General features: G+C 33.7%; 2 protein-coding genes and 1 pseudogene across 5 annotated transcripts; 2 read left to right on the forward strand and 1 right to left on the reverse strand.

The window, feature by feature from the left end:
* Window positions 1–3,087: 3,087 nt before the first annotated feature.
* On the forward strand, window positions 3,088–4,607 carry LOC120135564 (vacuolar protein sorting-associated protein 28 homolog 1-like). Of its 4 annotated transcripts, none has more exons than XM_039151837.1 (4): window positions 3,088–3,172; window positions 3,445–4,206; window positions 4,346–4,388; window positions 4,480–4,607. In XM_039151837.1, the coding sequence occupies exons 2-3, from the start codon at window positions 3,585–3,587 to the stop codon at window positions 4,363–4,365; spliced, it is 642 nt and encodes a 213-aa protein (XP_039007768.1). In that variant the 5' UTR covers window positions 3,088–3,172; window positions 3,445–3,584; the 3' UTR covers window positions 4,366–4,388; window positions 4,480–4,607. The 4 variants fall into 4 exon arrangements, with proteins under 4 accessions (XP_039007768.1, XP_039007766.1, XP_039007767.1 ...); XM_039151835.1 differs by having other exon boundaries at window positions 4,302–4,388; window positions 4,480–4,566; XM_039151836.1 differs by lacking the exon at window positions 4,346–4,388 and having other exon boundaries at window positions 4,480–4,597.
* A 3,706-nt stretch (window positions 4,608–8,313) lies between these two features.
* On the reverse strand, window positions 8,314–10,570 carry LOC120135722 (annotated as a pseudogene).
* A 6,674-nt stretch (window positions 10,571–17,244) lies between these two features.
* LOC120135684 (alpha,alpha-trehalose-phosphate synthase [UDP-forming] 1-like) lies at window positions 17,245–22,008 on the forward strand. The gene is made up of 18 exons (XM_039151915.1): window positions 17,245–17,295; window positions 17,370–17,757; window positions 17,843–17,940; window positions 18,023–18,411; window positions 18,606–18,720; window positions 18,823–18,924; window positions 19,014–19,164; window positions 19,283–19,371; window positions 19,777–19,825; window positions 19,933–20,033; window positions 20,137–20,324; window positions 20,397–20,514; window positions 20,640–20,816; window positions 20,905–21,027; window positions 21,098–21,185; window positions 21,267–21,397; window positions 21,477–21,575; window positions 21,688–22,008. Exons 1-18 carry the CDS (start codon window positions 17,245–17,247, stop codon window positions 22,006–22,008), a joined length of 2,778 nt encoding a protein of 925 aa, XP_039007846.1.
* Window positions 22,009–23,880: the final 1,872 nt, after the last annotated feature.

Raw genomic sequence — 23,880 nt, forward strand, 5'->3', positions numbered from 1 at the left:
GTTTTTTTTGAATTTATTTTATTTTATTTAGTATTTAAACTATCTTATTTATTTTTTATTTTCCATATTTGGGCCTTTTAAGGTTTGTATATTCATATTTCTAGTATTAATTCTAATTTTTATGTGTGTTTCTTGTGACTTTTTTTTACCTTATGTTTACAGATTATAGCTAATAACCTTTAATTTTTATTATTAAGACAATTTGTAACCGTGTTGGTATCAAAAAGGCGATGTAAGATGTTTATCGTTATCCACACATAATTGACTCTCGAGCTCTTTAACATGAATTTTTGATAATACGGAGATTCGATAAGAAAGGTAATTTTAGGTATCCTACCTTACCTATTCAAAAAGTTAGTAGCGACTCTAAAAAAAATAAACCATTAATTTTAAGTTGAGTCTCAATAAATATAATATTAGGTATTCGACCTTACGTATACTTTTTTCACTAAATTTAAACAAGGCTTAAGGACTACTTTTGTCGTTGCAGTAGACCCAATTTATCATTTTTTTCCCATATGATTTTTTGCCTCAATTTAGCACTCGAAGTTGTTTATGGTATTCATCCTAGCCCTTGAAGTCCGTTGATCGTTTTAACAAATAAAATTATAAGTCTTCTGCGTTTGTGGATTAATAGATTAGATTAAAATATTTATTAAACACAACAATTAAAACAAATTCAAAAAATTTAATTATTTATTTCAGTGAGATTAAGGGATTGGGGCAAATTTTTTAAGTTTTTTCTAATCGTTGTATTTAGTAAATATTTAATTATTTATTTTTTATAAATGTCACGTCGTCATCAAGTGAAGTCAATAATATTGACTCATCTGAAAATTATTGGCATTGATTAACGCAAAAGATTAATGGTTTTGTTGGTCAAAATGGACTTTTGAGAGTTAAATTGATGCAGAAAAAAATCATATGGACGAAAATGATAAATTTAATATACTAGAGGGGCAAAAGTAACTTTTAAATCATTAAAAATGTAATATTTGACCATTTTCATTTTTTTAATTAAGATGTGGTCAATAATAATTAATTATCGTTAAACTTTTAATGAATTGCTGACGTAACACAGTAAATATATAAAATTTAAAGGCTAAACTACACAAATGACTATTAATGTTTGATTAAATTTACGTTCATTAAAGTTTCAAAAGTAATAATTAGCCGCTAAAACTTGTAGATTACATTAATTTCAATTGTCTTGGCAAGCTAAAAGAGGTCTTTCAGGAAATGCGAAGTTATAGTTGATTACCTTAATTTCTATTGTCTTGGTAAGCTGGAAGAGGTCTCAGGAAATCTGAAGTGACAGTAACTCGATAAAAACTCAATTTAGGTAGATTCGACTCGAGACCTTAACGAATTGAGTTGAGTAAAATTCAACTCGACTCAATAAATTCGAGAGCAGCTAGTTAATGTTTTATTAGTTATCTTAAAAAATTATTTCATTAAAAATTACTAATTTACTAACAAATGATAAATGACTAACCTATTAATTTTAATAAAAAATACTAAATTATTAATTAATAATTATTATTTTACAATACCTAAAAATTAAATCCTAATTATTGTTTTAATGTATTTGTAACTTGTTATTTTGGAGTTTAGACTTTCAATGTGTTTCATACACTCTTTTGATAATTTATTTTGTTAAATTTATCAATTTATGTTTATATTAAGTTTTATATAGTATTAGTAGATTTTACATATAGTTAAAACTAAGATAAAAAAACTTTGGTGAGTTTAACGAGCAACAAGATGAGTAACGAGCTTAACAAGTACGAGTTTAGCAAAAAAAATTAACGAGTAAGAGTTGAGCAAAATTTTAATGAGCTTAATGACTAAAAAATTAATGAGCTTAACGAGTAACGAGTTGAGCCGAGCAATAAAATTTTTAACGAGAATGAGTTAAGCACTGTCCAACTCGCGATTGACTTGCTCGATAAGCATTTCTAGTTGTTGAGCCTAGGCAATCAGGGCACTTGCCTAGGGCTAAAAAATTGGGTAAATTACATATTTAGTATTCCAACAATTTTTTCGGAAATCATACTTAACATTTAGTTTTAGTTTCATTTAGTATTTTATTGATCAATTTGTAATTTTTCAAATTTTAGTAGTAAAAATAAAGATTTACTCAAATATTAATTATTATTGATGTAGTTTAACCTTTTTAACATTATATATTTAGACATTTAATCTTAGTAATTGTATATCCGTTAAATAAAAATAATAATTAAATATTATATTTTTCAAATTCAACTTATATGAAACTGTTTTACTGAAACTTACACCAAAATGATTAATCTTATAATTTAATTTTTAATATATTCCGCGTTTCATTACCTTTGTATATTTCCATCGCAAGTCATTCCAATCTCCTACCTTCCCCCACACCTCTAAATTATTATTATTATTATTATTAGGATAAAGTATACAAATGGTCATTGAACTTTTTAAATACTTGCATTTAGGTCTTCTAACTTTAAAAATTTGTAATAAAGTCATCAAACATTTAGTTCGTTTGCAATATGGTCCCCGACGTAACGGCCGTTTCACTTCCGTTATTGTAAATTATATAAATGGTCATTGAACTTTTCAGGCCCTTACATTTTGGTCCCTTAACTTATTATTCACTTATAGTTAGTTAAATTTTTTGAAACGATTATGTTTTGAGGGTTTAGGGTTGTTGCTTCAAGTTCAATTTGTTATGGTAGATTTTGAGAATGGATTATGAATTTGGGGTTGGGCATGTAATTGAAGTATTTTAGAATTTGAGGTTTAGAATTTAATTGAAGTATTTTGGAATTTGGGGTTTAGAATGTAATTGATGATTGTGTTGTAAGTTTTAAAAGTTGGGAGCCTAAATACAAGAGCTTGAAAAGTTCAGTGACCATTTATATAATTTATCCTAACGATAGTGAAACGGCCGTTACGTCGGGATCATATTGCAAACGAACTAAATGTTTGGTGACTGTATTTCATGTTTTTAAAGTTTAGGGACCTAAATGTAAGCATTTGAAAATTTTAGTGACCATTTGTATACTTTACCCTTATTATTATTATTATTATTATAGAAAGCAATTTTTTTTCTTTTCGTATAATTTCATCTGTGAGAACTTTGAATCAATTTCCTTGGGGCTTTTATATCGTTTTGGGATGAATTAAGGTAAGGGTTTCTTCGTTTTCTTTCTATCTTGATCATCCGTTTCGTATGTTCTTTTACCGCCTTTGTTGTTTGCATAGAAAGCAGATGAGAATTAAATAAGTTTTTTATGTTTTCCGTTTTTAATGATGAAGATGTGTTAAAGTCCATGTTTTTCTTTTTCTTCGGTGGGCTCGATTTTGGTTGGATTTAGGTGTTATACTGGGGAAAAAGAATGTTTATTACTGATAAATTGGATAGCAATATAATTAGTTTCTGATTCAATTGTTTTGCAGTGAATAAAGTTTAGTTCTCTTTGCGCGCGTGTCCCGTTCTCTTCTCCATCCCTCCAAACCTCAAACACAGAAACCCTTTTTCATTCGATCCCAAATTGACCTTTTTTTTCAGTATTAGTAACATACCGAGTCTTGCCTACATGGAGGTTAAGGTATGGAACGACAAGCGCGAAAGAGAAATGTATGAGAACTTTGCAGAGCTGTATGCCATTATCAAGGCAACAGAGAAACTCGAGAAGGCTTATGTGAGGGATATTATTTCATTATCTGAATATGAGACTGAGTGCCAAAAGCTTATTGCCCATTTCAAAACCTTGGCCTCTACTCTCAAAGATAACGTCCCCAGCATTGAGCGCTTCGCTGATACATATAAAATGGACTGCCCATCTGCTATAAATCGTCTAGTGACTTCCGGTGTGCCTGCCACTGTGGAGCATTGTCCTGCGGCAGCTGCCTCTGCAACTACTTCTGCTGCTATTGTGGCCGAATGTGTGCAGAATTTTATTACTGCCATGGATTCATTGAAACTCAATATGGTGGCAGTTGATCAAGTGTATCCTTTGTTGTCTGACCTCTTCGCATCACTCAATAAGCTTGGTATTTTGCCACCTGATTTTGAGGGGAAGATAAAGATGAAGGAATGGATCTCAAGGTTGTCTAAGATGGGGGCTGCAGATGAGTTAACAGAGCAGCAAGCCAGGCAGCTACACTTTGACTTGGAATCTTCATACAATTCATTTATGGCTGCTTTGCCTAACGCTGGTACTTGAACTCTAGCAGTAATCCAATATGCCATATTTTTGTTTAGTGCTTCAATCTGGTGGATTCCCAGTAATGTGTCAAAACAGTGTTTTAAGTTGGTAACATTGTATTCATTTTGAGAGTTCTTGGATTGTTTAAGCTCAAGATGCTATTGTGTGATGATTGTCATTCTATTAGAATGGATATGTGCTTTGGTTTGGTTTTTGTAATTTTAAGATAATCCCTTTTCTTGATTGTTTGTCTTGTATATAAAATTTTTTATCCAATATATAGCACAAAGTTTTGATGTCTGGTGTACTTCCCACTCGACCGCGGGCATTTGTTTTCATAGATGAATAAGCAAGCCAGTGAAATATCATTTATCAAGGGGTGTCAAACAAGCTTCCACAAATGCAGATATCTTTCTTAACGTTGTTCATTTGTGTTTGTTTAATGGTCTTTGCATTCGCAGTTGTTTTTTGCTTTCTTCCTTCTCAACATCTTCAAAGAATTTAAACGTATCATTTCCATCTTCCATGTTATCTAAGGTAGGTCTTTGCCTTAGGTTTTTGTATTCCTTGAGCGAACTTGAGATGAAATCATTCATCTCTTGACTGAAAATGTTTTACAAATTACTCCACTTTCTTGAATTGCTACTTTTCGTAATATTGATGAAGTTGATTGAGCTATATATGAATTAATCTAATACTAAGCTATAACCTTTTGGAGTTGCTGGGATACTTGAGGCTTTGTCTTCCTGTTCATCAACTGCTATTGGGAAACCAGGAGAAAGCTAGGGTTTGAGGAAAGGGCATTAGAGAGGCATAGGCAACCTGAAAAAGGTATACCATTTGAGTTAGTTTGAGAACAATAAATGAAACCCTTTAGAGTGGATACTGATATATATAGCTTGATAATCTGGTCATCCTTTTTTTTATCAGTCAAAATCCATCTCCAAGATAGGTAATGGACAATGGAACATGGAACAGTGATGTGCAGGTGGTTGATGTGGGTGCAGATGTTTTAATAGGGAAAATATCTACTTGTTGGCTACTGGCTCTAAGGTGGTTGTTGACACTGCCACACTGGTGCTGATTTTTTCCTCTAGTGCCTCATCCAGGTTGTCTGAGTAACTTTTGGATTACCATTATCGCCAAAGCTGAGCATGTAGTGGATGGACCGAGCGAAATTTTAATTGTGTTGTTTGGAAGTATAGATATACACTTTCGATCTCCAGAATGGACTATGTAACATACTGCCAGAATCTGGTCCTAAGTGCGGTTGGATATTGAAGTGGAGTTGACATTTGAAAGATGAAAGTTCAGGATCACTGTGATTTTAGGATCATCATCTGCAATTTTTTTTGCGGGGCGGGGGGGCGGGGGGGGGGGGGGGTTTGAACTGCCTTCTCCTTCATCTAATACTTCAACGGGCAATCCACTCCACTTTAAAATGTTAAAACAATCTTCAAACTGACACAAAAGTAAGAGATTGGTTTGGGACGATAACTCTTGCTTACTAGAAGACCAACACTGGTGCCAACTATGCTGTAAGTTAGTTTATTCAATTAAAGAGATTTCAACAAATTGTGAATATCATTTCACAACCATATATCAAGCTTGAATGAAAAACAAGCAACTCCCCTGAACTTTCGAGTGTTGCAGCAAAAGATGTTTTATGGTGGAAAAGTAGACGAATCATTTCGAATTCTCTAAGAATATTCTTTAATTTTTTGGATTACTGGAGTCTATTAAAAAAAACCCCAATACCTATACAGTAATTTAAACCCAAACCTCTCCCATGGGAAGAGGAAACAATGGGGCATTTGTGGAGGGATTTTACCTTATATCCAGGCAGGTAAATTATTTGTCCCAATATATTAACAAAGATTTTAATTTGGAATCTACGATATTTGTTACAGTAAAGGGTAAACTCATCACTTCGAGGTGACGAGTTTACTTGAAAATATTTTTTATTAGTCTCAAGTTTTGGGCTTCAAGTGGGTTAATATTTTAAAATTTTTATCGGGACTCTTGACGTTGAGGTGACGAGTCTATTGATAATTTAATTTTTATATTTACTAATTAATTTAATTTATAAAAAAATCTTACAAATCTCGTCACGTTGCGGAGACGAGTTTTCCTTGAATTTAAAAAAATATATTTGTTGTGCAACGAGTAGCTTTTGAACTTTTAAAAAAAATTAATCGTTGAAACTCATCACGTTAACTCAAATATAATTTTAAAAAATATTAATTAAAAATAAATATTAAAAAAACACCTTAGCCTCGGTAGAGTCGTTAGTCACATGAAATTCAAACTCCAACCAAGTGATACGTATCTGATACCCCTCTAAGACCTCTGATGGTGACATCTTTCCCAAAACTTGGTGAACAATTTCAAATTAGCCGAAACTATTGTGTCTCACTAACACCGCACCATTAACCAAAATATCGAGTCGGTAATTGACATCTTCCAACGTGATTGCCACTTCACCACTCGAAAAATGGAAATTATGTGTCTTTGGCCTCAAACATTCAATTAGAGTTGTAATTAATGTCGGGTTCACCTTAAAACCACCCAAAAATATTGTTGGATATAGCCCAAATTATTGCAAATATATAATAATCCGTTGATGTGGATCTCTAAGAGTCATTTCTCGTTGAAGAACAATATGTTCTTCTTTCACACCAAGCTCGAGCGAATAAGTATGGATAGCCCAAGGTGTAGCATTTCATCACATGTAGACATTTTTCGGAAAATTTCAAAATATTAGAATTTTTTTCTTAACAAAACACAATAAAAAACCTAAATCTCAAACCCCCATTTATAACCCCAACCTCAACGGTCATAAACAACTAGTTTTTTCAAAAATCTCATAGAAACTTGATACCTTGAGGTAATGAGTTCCTTGTTGACTGTTGTAATATGATTGTTGCAAAAGCCCGTTATGCAACAGCTACAAACAACTAGCTTTTTTAAAATTCAAGGCAAACTCGTCACCTCAACGTGACGAGTTTACTTTTTTTAAAATAAAAAACATTCTTTAAATTATGTAATTAATATAAAAAAATTAAATTCTCTACTTGTCACCTCGACGTGATGAGTCCAATTAAAAATATTAAAATATTGGTCCACATGAGATCCACATATATGAGTTCATTAAAAATATATTTTCAAGCAAATTCGTCACTTCAACGTGACAAGTTTATCTTTTACTGTAGCAAATGTCGTAGATTCCAAATGGTTTATTGGGTCAAATAATTTATCCACATGGGATATTGGGCCAAAAAACCATTTGCTGAAGCCTTGGGCACAACCCATAAAGAAGGAAGCTTTCATGAGACCCAATAGATGGTCCACACTCGAAGGAAGCTTTTCATGTTATAAGGTGGTATTTTCTCTCATAAATGGAGATTCAGAGAGACAGGGAGATCATGTTGTATTAAACATCCTTATGTCAACGTGTTCTCTACCATAAATTATCCCCCATGCTAGTTTCGCTCAAAAGGATTGGCAGAGATCGAGTCCTCTGATTTTCGCCCTCAGGGTGCCCCACAACACCAATTGTTTTCATTTTGTCAGCCTAAACCACGATCGTTGTAACAATCTTTCATAAACAAATTTACCATCTTTTAGCTTTTCCATAGATATTGAACCCCATCTTCAGTGGCTTGTCCACTAGAACACCGGGCCATATGCCCCTTTCAACCTCCTATCATCCACAAGCTTTGCCAAGAGTTTAGCTGTCTTCATTACATTGTCTCTTGTAAAGAAGAGGATCACGATCTTGTTCAGCAGTACCACTAAACTTGGATGTGGTGAAGTTGGTCTTCTCCGTCGCATCGTAAGGTTCAATGTGGTGAAATCGGTCTCCTCCAACATCACCTCGTCTTCCAAAGTCACCACGTGAGGCAAGGCCAGGAATCGATCCATAACAGACCATGGTCTTGGCTAAAATCTTCGCCTAGTCGTTTTCTATCAGAAAAACATTTCTTTCCGGATCATGACATTCAAAATATATTCGAATCTCATTGATGGACAATTCCATATCTACTAAAAGATTCAAGCTAAAACATAGCATAAATCAACAGTAGAACAGTGAAGAAAAGTAGATAATCTTTTATGGAGCAATTGTGCAAAACACGTAATTAAATGGGAAAATATGTTCAAGAACATTTAACTTATAAAGCTAAATAGGAAAACAAAAAAGTAAACAAAGAAGAAAAGGAGAACGTTTAATCAGACTTGAAAAACAGTAAAAACACTGGCCTCGATTATCTTCGAAAATGTAATCTCATCAAAGGAGGTCGGCGACATTCGATGGCAACTCCTCAAAGATTACATTGTAGAACTTCTGGATATCAAACAGCAATCTCTCATCGTCTAGAATCACAAAGTTAATGGACACACCTTTTCTTCCAAACCTTCCACTTCATCCGATTCGGTGGAGGTAGTTCTCTGGTTGTGTGGGCAGATCATAGTTTATGACAAGAGAGGATTGCTGCACGTCAATACCACGGGCCAAGAGATCAGTAGTGATGAGAACACGAGAAGAACCAGAACGGAATTCACGCATGATGACATCACGAGTATTCTGGTCCATGTCTCCATGGGTGGCAGAAACTGTGTAGTCTCGACTTCGCATCGTGTCGGTTAGCCAGTCAACCTTGTGCCTTGTATTCACGAAAATGACGCTTTGGGTAATGGCTGGGGTCTTGTAGAGATGCAGAGTGTTTCGAGTTTCCATTCTTCGTTCTCAACATTCACATAAAACTGCTTGATACCCTCCGGGGTTAGCTCATCACGCTTAACCAAAATTCTGACAGGTTTATTCATGAACTTCCGAGTTATCTCAAGGGCTTCGGGCGGCATTGTAGCAGAAAATACCCCAGCCTGAATCATTCCTGGAAGAAGCTGGAAGATGTCGTATATCTGACAGACATGACAACATTATATGAGAAAAAAATATCAAAAACCAAAGATTGCAAAACTCAAAATAATTGTTACATAGATAACAAACCTGATCCTTAAAACCATTCCAAAGCATTTCATCAGCCTCATCCAAGACAAACATCTTAATATAATCGGGACGAAGTGATTACCTTCTCAACATATCAAAGACACGTCCGGAAGTACCAACAACAACATGAACACCACTTTGGAGAATGCGCTGATCCTCTTGTACACTTGTCCCACCTACACAAGCATGTACCTTCACACCGAGGTAATCACCCAGCGCCCGCATCACCTTCTCAATCTGTTGAGCCAACTCCCTAGTGGGTGCTAAAACCAGAGCCTGGCATTGGACTATACCATAGTCAAGCTGCTGCAAAATTCCGGAGCAGAAAGTTGCTGTCTTCCCAGTTCCAGACTGTGCCTGCTGTATTACATCAAGACCTTTGCAGAAGGGAACAATTCCTCTTTGCTGAATCGCAGAGGGCTTCTCAAACCCCTAGAAAATGTTTGGAAGAAAGAATCTGGATTCAGCATAACTTAGAAAAAAATAAAACATAAGTCTAAACAAACATCAGGCTATAATTCCAAAAGAAATTTCTAATTCCAAATTACTACATACCATATGCATAGATACCCCTTAGAAGATTCTCCTGAAGTCCCATTGCATCAAAACTGTCATAAACTTCGTCATAAGAAGTGAAAAATTCATCTCCATCCGTTTGGAGTCTGTGACATATCGCCAAATTGTAAATTGAAAAATATCTTTTCTCCTTCTTCTTTTTCCTAACATTTTTATCTTAAATGGGAAAAACATGTGACGAGGAAAGTCGGAGGTCAACAAACTAAGAAACTTATAACTCGGTCATTTTCTGATCATATTGATGAACATCAAATTGGGATCCTTCGGGTGCCAAACCTGCCATGACCGCAGAGGAAAGAGAAGAGTGAAAAACTTGTTAAACAAATTCTAGCCAACCTTGAGATACATATTATAGCTTTAAGGATACAACAGGATACCAATAAAGAAATCAAGATGTTACATGATATACAAACAACAAAAACACATATCAAGTACAATATAAAATTTCACTGCATTAAAGGATAATGCATGTAGATATTGAGAAAGATGTAACAGATAAGCCCAGCTTGCAGGCCAGATGAAGAAGATGCACAACATTGATTTCCGATCAAGGATCAGGAGAAAGATGACCCCACTTTGGCCACCCCACCGAAACTCACAAAACGGAGTGCACAGAAATTTCTACCGCATAATTAATCACCAAATTATTGAACATTAATAAATAAGAACATACTGAAGCCATCATCTCCAAAACAAATATTCATCACTCACACTTCTGGGTAGTTAATGGATAAGTCATCATATTCCAGTCAAAGAAGCAAAAACTAATCAAAATTACAGATTTATATAGGTGTTTGGATAATCAACAGTCAATCACGGACAGTGTGAAAGGCCTTTGTACAAAAATTGTAGAACATCATAATGCTCGGTCATACAGCCTAATCCATTTGAACAGTGACAATAATTACAGATTTTAACTCAGGCCAAAATATGCCATAACTTGTTGATTACCAGCATCAACATAAGATCAATCCAACACATTGAGAGTAAACTATAATCACACACTTTACCATGCTAATGTTTGGCCGGTACTTACTACATTTGCATAGAATGAGAACAAAGAACAAAAAATTCTCACTGAACTAATTGTAAAATTTCAACCTACATGCTTTGAGTTACAATATTGACATTTAAGATCTGTTCATAATCAAAATAACAAATAAAATCTTTATATTCTAAAATACAAAAAAAGGAAGAAATATTTTTAGTTTTACCTTGTGTTCTTCAATATCCAACAATTTTATTTTCAATTAGCAAGCAAATATAGAATAGCATGGCAAAGCTTCAATGTTGTTAAGGTCTCAAACCATGAATTAGAAGGAAATACCAAGAAAAAATCATGGACATGAACTAACCAGTCTCAGAAACAAGAAAACCCCGAAGTCATACAAAGAAAACAGATCAAACTCAGATCCCAAACAGTTAAATTAAACCCAATAATCATCAAAAGTAACCCACTCCACTCCAATCAGACAGGCACAAAGACACAAAGAAAAGAAAAACTATAGCAAGCGTAAAGACAGAGAGAAATTAATCAACCTTCAAGCAGATGAAGAGAGCATCAGAAAAAACGAGTGTTTGGCGACGTGACGGTGAATTTGTTGAATAAAGAGAGAGAAAGGGGAAAAAAAGGATAGATCTTTAGGTTGGTTTGGTTTAATGTAATATTATGGGTAGAAATATGATTAAAATATAATATTATTTAACACATTACTAAGAGTTTATATTGTTGTATTTTGTTCATTTAGTAAAAATATAAGATTAGGTTAAAATAATAAAAAATTATTAAAAATATATATTTTATTAAATTGTCATTATTATATATTTATATTTGTTAACAAGTTAAATTCTACTATAATTTTACTATAATTAATTTACATATTTTCTTTAAAAAAATTAATTCATAAAATTTATATAATTTTTTTATAAAATTAAAAAGATAAATATGTTTAATGAAAGGGTAAAATTTTATTTTAACCAATGAACTTCATATAAAATTCTAATTATGATTTTGTTTTATAAATCTAAATTAGTTTAAGGATAAATTTACAATTTAACCTTAGTAGAATTTTTTTTATTCAACGACATAAAAAGAATATTTTTGAAAAAAATAATTAAAGGCATTTTAGTCTAAAACGTCGAAAATGTAATAATACAATAATACCTAAGAGAAGATGAATCACATTCCCTGTAATAAACACCTAAAATATCACTATTGGGAATAACATATTATTAGTGGTTGGAAATCTTTGCGAACCAAACAGGAGAATCACATTTCATTCCTCTAATAATCACACATAACCTGATCCAAACGCCCCTTAGAGGCTTTTTGGGTTAAGATTGGGAGAGAGCGTTCCCCAGACTCCTCGGATCTGCGCCGTGGAGTTTTAAGAGGAAGAAAGTGCTGATGAGCAAAGTAAACTTACACGGCCTTTTATAATCCAAAGTCCTTTCCACCCCAAACCCTCTTCTTTCCTTATCTTCCCTTCTGTTCAATGGTTTCCCATCCAACTTTTATAAATAAAATAATACTCCATTATTAAGGCTTAATTTTTATAAAATCTTTTTTTAATAATAAAATAGCTTAATGAATCAGTCATTGTTGGATCATGAGCAAATTTAATTCTAATTAGAGAGGGTCTAATTCACTATCGATAATTTTATATTAAATCACATCTGTTTAGATGAAAAAATTATCTTTGTTAATGACATTAATGGAATTGGTGATGTTTATCGGTTCTTTTCTTATAATTTTCTTATAGTTTGGATGAAGAATACTAGATAGAGATTTTTTAGATATGAAAGGGAGAATCGATAAGTTAAAAAAATATGAACAATAGTTTTAGAATAAGAAAAATAGTCAAAGAGAGATATTTCATTTTATATGATGAATTATACAGATGGTATATTATGTTTTTGGTACATTCGATTTTAGTACCGGTTTAAAAGATATTGTGATTTTTTATATTTTATATTATCGATTCGTTCGATTTTAATCTCTCGATTGTTAACTCCTATTAACCCATTAACATAAATTTGAGTTCATAATTAAAGTAAAAAAATAATCCACCTGTCTTCTTCTTCAATCACCCACAACTATTTTATAAAAGACTTGGTTGAGTTTAAAGTTTTCGAACAAACTAAAAGATGTAGGACTTGAATTTTATGCAGTCTTTCACTGGATATAATCATGTTGCTTTTGTGTATCAACCTAAAGAGTTTTGGGACTTGAATTTTATATAGCATATTTAGTAAATGAAGAGATTAACAGTAATTACGTCAAGTGATTATAATAGTCCAAAAGATATAGAATTCCAGAGGCTTCAAAATTTTCTGAAGGTCACGATATGTGGAGATTTTATCAATGGAGTTACGATTGTGGAAGAGATCCGAATGGAATATAACACTTGTTCCCTTTTGATCAAGAGAACATCATAAAATGACTTGAATCGAGACTTATTGCAAAAAGACATTTATTGTATTAGAAGATTCATTTATTGCAAAAAGACATTTGTTATATTAGAAGATTCATTCTTTAAGAACCAAAATTATGATTGACTTTATTATTATTTTCATATGACATGTCATATTATATTAATATTTTAATATCAAATAAAATTGTAAAAGAATAAATTTAAAAATTCTAAATTATACCTTTAAATTTTAGATCCAAAAACTAAATTCTCAAATTATACCTCAAACCAAAAATTTTAATTTATAATCCCACCCACCCTCACTGTTAACAATTTCACCCTCCTACTAGCGAACAGTGGCTCATCGACGACCTTACTTGTGGGATGGGTACCGATGGACGGTGGTTTATGGATCTGCCAGCTTCGATTCAAATCAAATTTGAAATTTTGGATATTGAATCTTAAATTTCTTGTGAGGGGTGTGATAGACGAGATGATGATTTAAAGAAGCGAATAAACTATAAAAGATGAACACCAACTTTACAACCCAGCAAACTTTAAAGATGAACACCAAAATTACAAGCTGCAATGAACCCTCGATAACCTCCTGCTGCCAAAAGATTCATCGAAGATAGTAGTAATTAGGGTTTTAAATAGCGGTCCGCGACCGTGAAATAGCGGTAGAACTGTCTTCCGATATACCTACTATGGCCGCAATAGCACCTGCTATGTCCATAATCGCGGAAGACACGACCGCAACTGTGATTTAAATCTCTAGTAACAATAATTAATAAGTATTGGGGGCAATACAGACGACAACTGGTTATGAACTCTTTGTTGTGGTTGATGAAGGTGGATTATTGAGGATGAGAGTTGGGTATGATTTTTGGGTTTAAGATTTGGGGGAATGATTTGATCTTCATCACCTTCGGTGATGATAGGGGTGGGTTTAGAATTTGGTATTTAGGGTTTAAAGTATAATTTGAGAATTTAGGAGTAGGAGGTATAATTTAACATATTTATTTTTTTAAATTTTATATAATATTGAAATACTAATAAAATATGGCATGTCATATGAAAATAATAATAAAATAGTTCATGTCATTGTTTAGTGATAAAAATTAATGTATAGAGTGAAATAGGAGGGAGAAAATATTTAAATTACTAAATTTGTAATTTACTCTTAAAATAAAAATGTTATACTATGATATAAATATAACATAATTCAAATTTTATATCTAATAAGTATATCATAATTTCTGCAGTTCCAAAGTCATAGGAGAGTATTTTTTGTGTGTATCATGTCGAAGAGCTTTATTTATTCAACTTTACTATCGGACATAACCTCTTACAATGTAAAATAAAAATTAATTCTCATGGAAAAAATAATAGATAATAAAAATAATTTTTTGTTATTGTGTGCTACCAACTTAAAATCTTTTTGTGAATAATTAATAATTAAAAAATAATATATCGTCGTCAGCTATACGAGCAAAGCTCTTTGATCCAGTTGTGTGAGTAAATTTATGTTGTTTGTTGCTAGTAACTCCCACATGCTCTCGATCATACAATTTGATACGTGCATTACTTATAAAATTAATATTATAATACCATAATATCATTTTTTAAAGTGCATAATAATCTTATTTTGAACTTCAAAATCTAGTTGCATCTTTTCATTGATACTTGAGTATTTTATGTGGGAAATTTCGTAGTTTTTCTTTATGGTTGAGATTATTTTGAACTCTTATGATAACTTAATTTCTTTCGTAACGCTCGTTTCAAATAATCGTTTGAGACCTTTAAATTAAGTTTATCCTAAAAATCACAATAGTGTTCAAAGTACATATAAATTACAATTGAGTTATAATTGATCGGTAAAAGTGTAGCATTGTGTGCAACCATAACTAACCAAACAAAACACATGTTTTTGACCAATAGATTGGTCGACATCGTTTTTTTGAAACTTTCGCACAGTCCTTAGAAGGATGTTGGTATAAATCATTCAACATCATGAGTCTTTTATTTTTACGTCTTCGACCATTTTCAGCTATATAAAAAATAAGTAAGTGTAAGTTTTCAAAATCAAGTTAACAAGAAAAATTAACAACTATTTAAAAAAAATGTCGAACATTACCTTCAATTTCTAGCCCTGGACATAATATCTACCATAAACAAACAATAATTTTAGTAACTAGGCATAATATCTCTTATCTGTTTCATGCGTTACCTTCAAATCTGCTAAGCCAGTACATATGGTACAGATATAAATATTCAATGATTATAATAGCCTTGAAGTTGAATCTGATTGACCATAAATAACATCGAAAAAAAGAGAACAAAATGTCCTGTTTATATATTTACTGGGAGAAGAGCAAAGTATCCTACTGACTCAAGATCAGAAATGTACATTGATTAAATTTGCAACAAATGTAATAAAGTCCAAGGCAGTTAGAAGGTAGAAGTGCATTTTCTTTTCTTTTACTTGGGGGAGAAGAGAACAAATTTGGAGGTGGTTAGATGGGTTAAGCCCATTAAGAAATGAATGAGATTTAAGAGAAAAACAATTTTTATTGTGGTGTGCTCATGCTATATCTGAGTTAATCTCCTATTTTACATACATTTACCATTATGGTTTCTTTTTTTAATAATGACGTGTTTTTATATTCTTCAAGATATAATTTTTATCATTTTTCTCATTGTGATCCCTCAAACACAAACACAAACGCAAGCGAAGCTAATGCATTTAGGGAATAATGAAACTGAATGAACAACACCAACAAGAGAAGATGCTAACCAGATGACAACCAAGGCACCACTTCCATTTATGGAGATTTATGACCAAAGTCCAAAATGGACAATTAGACTTAACACCAAGGCTCTATGGACTACCTCTAGCCAACTAGATTATCCAATAAATCAAATAGTCTAATCGAACAATTCATTTAAATGCAAATCACACTAACAAATAGATCCAATTGAGAGCTCATAGATTCAAAATAAAATGCCACTAAATATGAATTTTATTCTGGCGTTTGTTAGACAAACGCCACTGAGCGTCTGTAGCAACATTTCCCCAAGAACACCATTGCATATCAGTCTATTGCGACGTTTTTACGATAAACAACACTACAGGTACATGAATATTGTGGCATATTCCCTTAAACGCTTCAAGTTTTGCCATTTGTGTTATTTTCCTGTAAAGATCGTGAGATATACAAAATTAATAGTGTTTACTCGAAAAAAGCCACTATTAAAAAATGTTTTGATGTAGTGGACATTAGATACTATGTACCCTTTACATATGGTGTTCCTCTATCCAAAAATTGCTCCAGAATCTCTTTCTTGTTGATTCTTGAACCTCGTACTTAAGGCGTACACATCGTTCAATACTATGTCCCCTGTACATATGATGTTGGCAGTAGTTGGTGATGTTCTTTCGGGAGTTGGGCCTCATATAACGAGGGGATTTCAAAATACCAGAATCCCCAACATGGAGGATGATCTTAGTGAATTGCATGTTGAGGGGTGTGTAGTTGGTGTAGACCCTGAATGGTCCCCTCTATGGCTAGTCAATTAGGTTAACTTATCAGTGATGGTCTGACATTCTTATGTACTCTTATACTAAGGATGATCATGATGCACATCTATGAATTGTTCTTCAGATATTGAGGGAGTAGTCATATTGCAAAGTTAAGTAATAATTTTACTGAACAAAAATACATGAGTTTTAAAGTAATAATACTAATAGCAAACACTACTGATAAAAATTAATTAATTTTGGTATTATCTGTCTGTACTTTTTCAAAATAATAATAATTAAAAAAAATGGCCTAGAAGGAGAAGAGAGGAGAAGGGCTGTTGCCTTTGGCCATTTTCAACAACAGAAACGGTTATGGATAACTAACTCTGTGAAGAATCTCTATAAATATGATTTTTTGCATATGGAGATAGATATTGCATTTCAATTTTAGTCCTAGCTGTTAAGTTTCCCCCCAAAAAAATCCGCATTCTTCGTCGAGCAAGCGATCTTGTCATTCCGAAGTCAATGGCGATTGCATCCCAAGAGATGTGCATTTTGCATAACAAGAGCCATCTGGTAATTCTAAACTACCCTTTTCTCTACCTTATAAAATTTATTCGATTTCTTATCGGTTTTCTTGATTCACGTAGGCTTTGCTGCAAACTGACGGCATGCCAGGGAGCAAATACAAGAGTAATATCCCAGGCAGACCAAGAACAAGATTGGAAAGACTTCTTAGAGAAAGGGAGTTACGGAAATTCTCCAAGTCTTTTAATGATGAGTTACCATCATCAACCCAAGACTCCTTAGAGCAATCTGATTCTGGGACTTCATCTGGTGTGTTCCACGGTGAAGACTCTTCAGAACCCACTTCTAAAGCAACGGCTTCGTACGATGGATGTGAACATAATGATCCTCAATCAACCAAACTGCGCCTGTTGGTGGTTGCTAATAGGCTGCCAGTTTCTGCAATTAGGCTTGGGGAAGATTCTTGGAAACTTGATATTAGCGTAGGAGGTCTAGTCAGTGCACTTCTTGGTAAACTCATCACTTCTCATTCCTCTTTCTTATTGATTTTCTCTTTTCGCTTTTCTTATGGTTTTATTTTAATTTTGTTATGAAGGTGTGAAGGAATTCGAGACCAGATGGATTGGTTGGGCAGGGTTAAATGTCCCTGATGAAATAGGACAAAAGTCATTAACTCAAGCTTTAGCTGAACAGGTCTACTATTCTTTGTTCAATGATACTAATCTTGAAAAATTAGCAAGTTTATATGCTCAACTTTGTGCTATAATGAATGCAGAGGTGCATACCTGTATTCCTTGAAGAAGAAACTGCTCAGCAATATTATAATGGATATTGTAACAACATACTGTGGCCACTGTTTCACTATCTTGGACTTCCGCAAGAAGACCGTCTTGCAACTACTCGTACTTTTCAATCTCAGTTCGATGCTTATAAGAAAGCCAATCAGTTGTTTGCCGATGTGGTTCTACAACATTACGAGGAAGGGGATGTGGTTTGGTGCCATGATTACCACCTTATGTTTCTTCCCAAGTATCTAAAAGAACGGAACCGTACAATGAAAGTCGGTTGGTTTCTGCATACTCCTTTTCCGTCTTCTGAAATCCATAGGACACTGCCATCTCGGTCGGAGCTGCTGAGGTCCATTCTTGCTGCTGATTTAATAGGGTAAGATCATTGTGCTTTTGACATTGTTTTATTAGAAAGAAAATTCAATCGTGTACTGGTTGATTTCTTGGTTGGATATCTGAATTCACCAAGTTTTATGTACTGCTAAATTTCTGGAGTGATTCTTCTTTCGAACTGCAATGTCGGTTCTCAAGGTCATTGATGTTTTAGTTGTTGCTTTTATGACATTCCAGATTCCACACATATGACTATGGAAGGCATTTTGTTAGTGCCTGTACTCGTATTCTCGGGCTGGAGGGCACACCTGAAGGAGTTGAGGACCAAGGAAAGCTGACTCGTGTAGCTACAGTATGTCTTAACTTACCTTTTCAATTTTCCTTATCACATATGACTATAGGAAGGCATTTTACCCTTACACATTTACCTTTTTCTGTTGTCTTGAAATTTCAGTTTCCAATAGGGATTGATTCTGATCGATTCATTAAAGCTCTTGAACTCCCTGAAGTACAATATCACATTAAAGACTTGAAAGAGAGGTTTGCCGGCCGAAAGGTAGGAATTCATTGGGCATTTTCAAATCTTTTCTTTGATTTAAGGGAAGCACACTTTTTCAACTTATGGTTAATTTCAATGATGGTCAGGTAATGTTAGGCGTTGACCGGCTTGATATGATCAAGGGAATACCACAGAAGATTTTGGCGTTTGAAAAATTCCTTGAGGAAAATCCCATTTGGCGTAATAAGGTGGTTCTCGTGCAAATTGCTGTCCCTACCAGGACTAATGTTCCCGAGTGTATGTTCCTTCAATCTTCTTTCTATTCCTTACCACAATATTGTTTCATTTCATTTAGTCTTCTTATAATCCAAGGCTCCTTCATGAACCTTACTTGTTTACTTTCTTGATATCATAGATCAAAAGCTTACAAGCCACGTCCATGAGATTGTTGGGCGCATTAATGGAAGATTTGGAACTCTTACTGATGTACCAATACATCATCTGGTTTGTCTATACCTTATTATCTTTTATCTGTTTTACTGGAAAAAACATCTCTTATTAATCAATAATTGGTGAGGATGCACATGCACATGCGTAGACGATGTCTGTGTTTATTAAGGATGCATATATTGATGAAATAATGCAATACAAGGAATATGATCAATCAACAACCACTAAGATAGAAAGCAATTGTCTTGGCATGATTTTAGCATACCTGATAAGAAAAAGTTCAAATTTTGTTGTGTTGAGCAGTTGTGTGCATGATTTTTTGTATGTCCTGGATGAACAATCATTAACATTTCCACCCTTTAGTATATAAATCTTAGGCCATTTCTTTGAACTTATCGTTCTGTTGTTTTTGAAGGATCGTGTGAAGATTTCTAAAGCATTTTCCTTACTCTTTAACAGGATTGTTCTCTTGAATTTCACGAATTATGTGCTCTGTACGCTGTTACCGGTATCGAATTTTGTGTCATATAACACCAATTTGAATCACTATATTTGTTTCAAATGATAACTTGTCTTATGCATGTCCAAACTTTTGGCTATTAACAAATTATGCAGATGTAGCTCTTGTGACATCTTTAAGGGATGGGATGAACCTTGTCAGCTATGAGTTCGTTGCCTGCCAAGCGTCCAAGAAAGGGGTCCTTATACTAAGCGAGGTACTTAAAACTTTGTTGGATTTGGATTATACATTTGTTCAGGGCTTTTCTGATTGTTCAAACTTGAAAGCTTAAATTTTCGTAATGTCTGCATATTTTCTAGTTTGCTGGGGCTGCTCAGTCTCTTGGTGCTGGAGCCATTTTGGTTAATCCATGGAATATCACTGAAGTTGCTTCTTCAATTAGCTATGCTTTGAACATGCCAGCTGATGAAAGGGAAATACGCCACCACCATAACTTCAAGCATGTAACTTCCCACACATCTCAAGAATGGGCTGCAACCTTTGTAAGGTGGGTTTGGTGCCTTACAATGTGAGGAAGACTGAAAATAAGACCTTACTGAAGTTTTTTGTGTATGTGCAGTGAACTTAATGACACCATTGTTGAATCTAAATTGAGGACAAGACAAATTCCACAGCCACTTCCGTTTGAAGTTGCGGTTGAGCGTTACACACATTGCAATAACCGGCTTATCATATTGGTATGCTAGTTTTCGTATTCGATCCTTTCACAATGTCAAGAACTATCTCTATCTCTGAAGATTACATGAAAAGAGGAAAACCTCTCTTAACCTGCATTTTTTGTATTCATTCTTCCATGTTACAGGGACTGAATGCAACATTAACTGAGCCAGCGGAAACCCTTGGGAGGAAGGACAGTCAAATTAAAGAATTGAAGCCCAAGTTACGTCCGGGTTTACACGAACCTTTGAGAAAGCTTTGTGATGATCCAAAGACAACTGTTCTTGTCCTCAGTGGAAGCAGAAGAAGTGTCCTGGATGATGTATACTTATATTTTTCTAAATATAAATCCTTTCACTTTGGCTTGTTGCTTTAAAATGAAGTTTCTGAACTCGAAATTTGCTTTACAGAATTTTGGTGATTACAGCCTGTGGTTGGCAGCTGAAAATGGGATGTTTTTACGTTCTACAAAGGGAGAGTGGATCACAACAATGCCTGAAAGTATAACTACGGAATGGGTGGATAGTGTCAAGGTTAGTTGGATTATGATGCTTGCAATCCGAATGATTTTCTTCTGCGTCTGATGCTTACTCATGATTTCAGCATGTATTTGAATATTTCACTGAGAGAACTCCTCGATCTCATTTCGAGCACCGAGAAACTTCACTTATATGGAACTATAAATATTCAGGTAATTACACTATTAACTTTATATTCAGCACAACAGAGGATCACATGAATACATGCTGGTTTATTATGATTTGATATTCAGATTTGGAGTTCGGAAGACTTCAAGCACGAGATGTATTGCAACATCTTTGGACTGGCCCTATCTCGAACGCAGCTCTTGATGTTGTACGAGGTAGCCGGTCTGTTGAAGTTAGATGCTTTGGTGCTACAAAGGTATGCTTTTGAGGTATTGATTGCTCCTCTTGTTGTATTCAATAAGGATATATCATATTATGCTTGAATGAATACATAGGGTGCTGCAATGGATCGAATCCTCGGAGAAGTAGTTCTTCAAAAAGGCATGAAGGAACCCATTGATTATGTCCTGTGTATCGGTCACTTTCTCCCCAAGGTGTGTTTCCATCACCAACTTTTAGCTGTTATCCTTTCTTCTCAAGTATTCCTAGATTAAGGAACTCATGAAACATTGATTGAATAACTTGCAACACACACAATTGGTTCAGGATGAAGACATTTATACCTTTTTTGAGCCGGAGCCTCCTTCAAAAACCCCTTCCTCTCCCCAAGTACCAACACCAATCAGGACATCTCATCTTAGAAGGCAACGTTCATTGTCAAATATGGAACAAAACACGAGCTATTCCATAGGAGAAGGTGTTTTGCAATCTAGGGTAACCGATCAAGAGGGTCCTTACGTGCTTGATCTTCCTCCAGACAATTATTTTTCTTGTACCGTTGCAAGGGAAAGATCGAGTTCACGCTATCTCCTTCGATCGTCTGATGAAGTTGTGGAACTCTTGAGAGAGCTGTCAGATCATTGTTGATGATTACGAATGTGTTTTTCAACTGTATCATGTTTACGGTTGTTGCGAGGAGATGAATAATGAAACAATATTCATTTTGCTTTTGCAAGAAGAACAAATTGTATTTGGCTATATGTCAAAACTAGAGGCAAATTAATGAGATGGAAGGTGAATTTGAGAATACAAGGTTTGATTCAAGTGTACTTGGTTTTAAGAGTTTTGAATTTGATTCCAAAAAAGATTTAGACATTCTTATCTCGTAAAAATAGTTTGGTTTTTATTGTTTGATTTTTAAATGATAGGTTTCAGAATGGAAGTTTGATTCAAGATCACTAGGTTTATCAAGTATTGAATTGCCAACCAGCTTTGTTGCTTCATCATTAGGATGATCTCAACCACTATTTTCCACAATGTTAGATTGTCTATTTGGATGTGCTATCAGCTTAGCTTCTACAATATTAAAAAGAATGATTCTTCCACCCTTGATGAGTACTGATGAACACCACTAACAATGAGCACCGATAAATTAGTTTATAAAACATTAAATTATAAAGTACTCAATGTATAACTATAATTTAGTTGAAAATCTTATTGTAATCAAGGACAAATCCAAAATTAAATATTGACAAGGCCAAAATATTAAATTATTTAAGAAAAATATAAAGACTTATTAGGTATTTAAACTCAATATTCAGCATAAACAAGCAACCTTAGTGATTAAGGGGATTGTTGTTATCATTGAGGTCCCGAGTTCAAGCACTGCGTATGTAGGGGTATGAGCATTCACTGTCAAATAGTTAAAAGTCTTTGTACATATACTACCTTGTATTCACCTTAAATTTATAATAAAAAACTCAAAATTCACAAGACAACTTTTAATTTGTCTAATATTTAAACTTACATTGACCTAAATTGTAATTAAACTACAAATTTGAGAACACATACTTATCATTCTTTAGTTCGACCACTACTTGATTAAATATTTAATAGTTTTTTATATTTTTTTAAATTTAAATATTTATTTTTACATGAACCAAAATACTATTAAACCAAAATTATATCAAATATACAAAATTATAATTATATCAAATAGTACTCCTAAACTAAAAAAATCCTAATTTGTTTTAAAGCTTTGAACTTCCTTTCACTGTTGTCGTTGTCTTCGATTGAATATTTATCGTTCATCCTCCCGACGTGGACGTCGTTCACTGCCGTTCACCGACTGTCGGTGGCATCATCGGGAATGATTGTGGATGCCGGTGTGAGACTGTCACCTCTAATCATCATTTTTTAATCCCCTTATTCTTAAACTCTAATCATAACCCTAACCCTAATTTTTTACTTAGTCCAAGTTCATAACCCTAATTCCCAAATTAGAACCTCAATTATAACCCTAATTCCTCCGTTTGATTTTTAAATGATAGGTTTGAAAGTGTAAGTTTGATTCAAGATCACTAGGTTTATCTAGTATTGAATTGCTAACCAGCTTTGTTGCTTCATCATTAGGATGATCTCAACCACTATTTTCCACAATGTTAGATTGTCTATTTGGATCTGCTGATAGCTAGCTTCTACAATATTAAAAATAAGGGTAGTGGTGAAATCTGTTGCGGAAGACGGCTATCGGATAGAGCAAAATCGCAACTGATAATTTGAGAAAATAAAAATGAAGATAAAAGAGACACAAAATTTACGTGGAAAACCCCTAAAAATTTAGGGTAAAAACCACGGGCAACGGTAGAAGAATTTCACTATGAGAAAATAAGAATTACAACCTCTCTACCAAGGAGAAAACAATGATAATTCTCTCTAGATAAAAAGGAGAAAACAACTCTCAAGAAACTCTCTAAAATCTCTCTAGTATTGGAAGAAAGCTAGAATACTTTGGGATGA

This window comes from Hibiscus syriacus, unplaced genomic scaffold, assembly GCF_006381635.1.
Source record: "Hibiscus syriacus cultivar Baekdansim isolate YM2019G1 unplaced genomic scaffold, ASM638163v2 tig00110610_pilon, whole genome shotgun sequence".
Classification (NCBI taxonomy): Eukaryota; Viridiplantae; Streptophyta; class Magnoliopsida; order Malvales; family Malvaceae; genus Hibiscus; species Hibiscus syriacus.